The following is a 2,837-nucleotide window of genomic DNA, read 5'->3' as shown; positions in this document are numbered from 1 at the left end:
GGGAGGGTGGGGCGTGGGCGGGAGGCCAGGCCGAGAGGGAGGGAGGCAGCGGGCAGGCGCTCCTCTTGGGACCTCCTGGGCTGCTTCTGCTTCTCCCGTGGGGCTGAGTTCCTCTCACCATGAGCCTGCGTAGGAAGCCTCTTCAGGTGCTGTTAGTCCCCAGGTGACCCTGTTGGTGGGTGAAGTGAAACCTCGGCCCCTCTTTCCCATGGTAACGAGCTTGTTCCTCTGGTGGCTCAGAGGCGACGGCCGCACCACCCTCCCTGAACGTCTGTGTGTGTCGCAACCGCACAGAGTGGGCTTCTCCCGGCCTTTGAGGGAGTCCCCGTAAACATCCTAGAGGTGGGCCCAAGCCCCCTGTGGGTGGTTCCGCGCAGCTCCTGGTCCCGAGAAGCCCTGACGAGGCCTCTCCATCATCCCTGCGCACCTACTTCCCTACAGGCGCCCAGGGCGCCCGGTGCATTGTCTCCCCCGTTCCGCAGGGACGTCCTGGAGGAGCCCACGGAGGAGGAGCTGGTGGAGAAGCTGAGCCGCCACCCGCCCCTGCAGCTGTGCAGGTGACGTCCGGACGCCTTCCCGGCTGCGGCGGCCGGCGGCCAGGCGGCCTCTGGAGGCTCTCAGGCCGGGGAGGAGGCGGCCGCGACCCAGAGGAGGGGCCTTCCCCTTGGGCGGACCTGCTGTGCGGACCGAGGCTGGACAGGCGCAGGCCCTGATTCGCAGCTGAGCAGGACCACTCTGCAGCCCCTCCGGCGCTGTTTACACCACTTTCCTTTATAAGCTGCTTCCGAGGGACTACCTTTTCTAAATACAGTGGGTGACTCCACAGAGACCACTGATGTGTGAGAGGAGACGCAGCGGTCTTTGCCTTGTGTCCTGCTGTTTCCGTGGTGCCTTTGCTGCTGGTGGCCTTCAGGGACCAGGGGCCCACACAAGGCCCACACTGGCCGACTAGCAGCTTTCCGGGGCATTAAGCTTGGGATCCTGGTTTTAAACTAGAAGCTGGACTGTTGTTTTATTATTTTATGGCTCATGTGAGTGTGATCGAGTGTGTTTCTTCCTGGGTGAGAACGCCAGTCATCTTTATCAGTAGGCCTCAGGAAGCGCGAGGTTGTTTCCTACTGGAACGGGACTGCTTCTATGGAGCGGGGCTCCCAGGGCTCAGCCAGTCGGAAACCAGTGCTGTGGCCAGATCAGCCCTCGCGGTTCTTACTATGTCTGCAAGAAGCCTTGCAGCAACAGCTGTCAGGAAACTTTGAAAAAAATAAAGATTTATTACCTACAAGACCTGGAAATTACCTACTGCACCTGGGCCCATACAGCGAGGTCACAGGTAGAGAGAGAGACCGTGGGCCTGGGGTTCTGCTTTTATTGCAATTGAGGGTTTCAGAGGACTCACTCTTGGTTGGTGGATTTAAAACATAAGAGCAGGAACTTAAAGTGACGGAAGAAAAAAAGTGGCCCAAATGGTCAGTTATCAAAATCAAAGATTTCTAAAACAAGTCTCAGAGCAGAAAGGTGGGCAGTGTGTTTGAGATAGTCTGAAGTGGATGCCTCTGCAATCCAAGCTTAAGAAAACTATTGGCAGGGCCTTTGCTACTCCAGGTATGGCTGTGCAGGTTGTGCACTGCACGAGTACCCAGCTACAAAGGTGTGTCCTGGCATTGGCTGTCTGCCCCATAAGAGGGACCCTCTCTCTAATTTGCGTAAAGACACATATAAGTCAGGGATGGCCCTACTTTGTGTGTGACAGGGGACTGGGATGGGGAGGAGGGGAAAGTGAGCAGTGTGTGGCAGGCCACGTTGCCACTTGGTCCATCGTAGATCCAGATTGATAAATGGGATTTTTATTTCAAGGGCCACCTTGAGTGGTTGGTGGGTGGTAGCCCCCAGGAGGTCTGTTGAGAAGGATTGGAATCTTCGTGGGAAGGAGTGCTAGGATTTATTAGTGATGTCTGCCATAAGCCCCAGAAGGGAAACCAGGGCATGGATGCTGACTCCACTGCAGGAAGTGATCCCAGTCTTCCCCAGCTTGTTTGGGAAATGGGATGAGAGGAAAGTTCAGCTAAAAAAAAGGAACTTCTAGAATGTCTGCAAACCCCAGTGCTTGAGGTGTTCTAACTCCTGGTAGTGTCTTGTGTATTCAACTGCATTGTGGTTCCTGGCCCCAGAGTTTATCTGAAATTTTGGGTATTCACGTGACGCTCCTCAGGTTTGCGGGACCTTTGGAGGTAGTGAGGTCTCTCCCAGGCTTGCTCCTCGTGCAGTCTGCCTTCCTGGAAGGCTGGTTTTGGGGTGGGGAGACCTTTGCCGAACTGGTTTAGAAGTCATACCCAGCTTGATTGGCTGCCCTGTTTGCTGGTGTGTTTCCATCCCACCTCAAGGTCTGAGCGCCATCTAGTGGTGGATTCAGGTTCAGTTGCCTGTCAGCTTGAAGCTGTGATCCCTGGCTTAACCAGGTGGCACAGCGGTAAAGAATCCACCTGCCAATGCCAGGTTGGATTCCTGGGCTGGGAAGATCCCCTGGAGGAGGGAATGGCAACCCACTCCAGTATTCTTGCCTGGAGAATCCTACGGACAGAGGTCTGGCAGGCTAGAGTCAAGCTAGAGTCAGACATGACTAAACTCACTTAACATGCACACACACGTGATCCCCAGGGGATAGCTCATTGTTTTCTCCAGACCCCTGGAGACCTGCTTCCTCTTTGGCCCTCTCATGGCACAAGGCTGGGAGCCCAGCCTCACCGGGTTGTAAGGCTGTCCACCCAGGCCTGGTTCTAGTGGGCAGTGTGCCCGCTGCCCTGTCCTGAGGCTGGTCCCAGCCCTGAGGGTCCACCACC

General features: G+C 56.2%; 1 protein-coding gene across 1 annotated transcript in view; it reads left to right on the top strand.

Moving 5' to 3' along the window:
- TPCN2 (two pore segment channel 2) overlaps nucleotides 1–2,467 on the top strand; it is a 32,053-nt gene extending 29,586 nt beyond the window's left edge. Inside the window, exon 25 of the mRNA XM_010837651.1 lies at nucleotides 483–2,467. Coding sequence (XP_010835953.1) covers nucleotides 483–561 — 79 coding nt within the window. The 3' untranslated portion in view covers nucleotides 562–2,467. The remainder of the gene's footprint in view (nucleotides 1–482) is intronic.
- Nucleotides 2,468–2,837: the final 370 nt, after the last annotated feature.

This window comes from Bison bison, unplaced genomic scaffold (assembly GCF_000754665.1).
Source record: "Bison bison bison isolate TAMUID 2011002044 unplaced genomic scaffold, Bison_UMD1.0 scf7180017864080, whole genome shotgun sequence".
In the NCBI taxonomy this organism is placed as follows: domain Eukaryota; kingdom Metazoa; phylum Chordata; class Mammalia; order Artiodactyla; family Bovidae; genus Bison; species Bison bison.
Note: the sequence above shows the minus strand (reverse complement) of the source record. Positions and strands in the feature narration are given on the sequence as shown.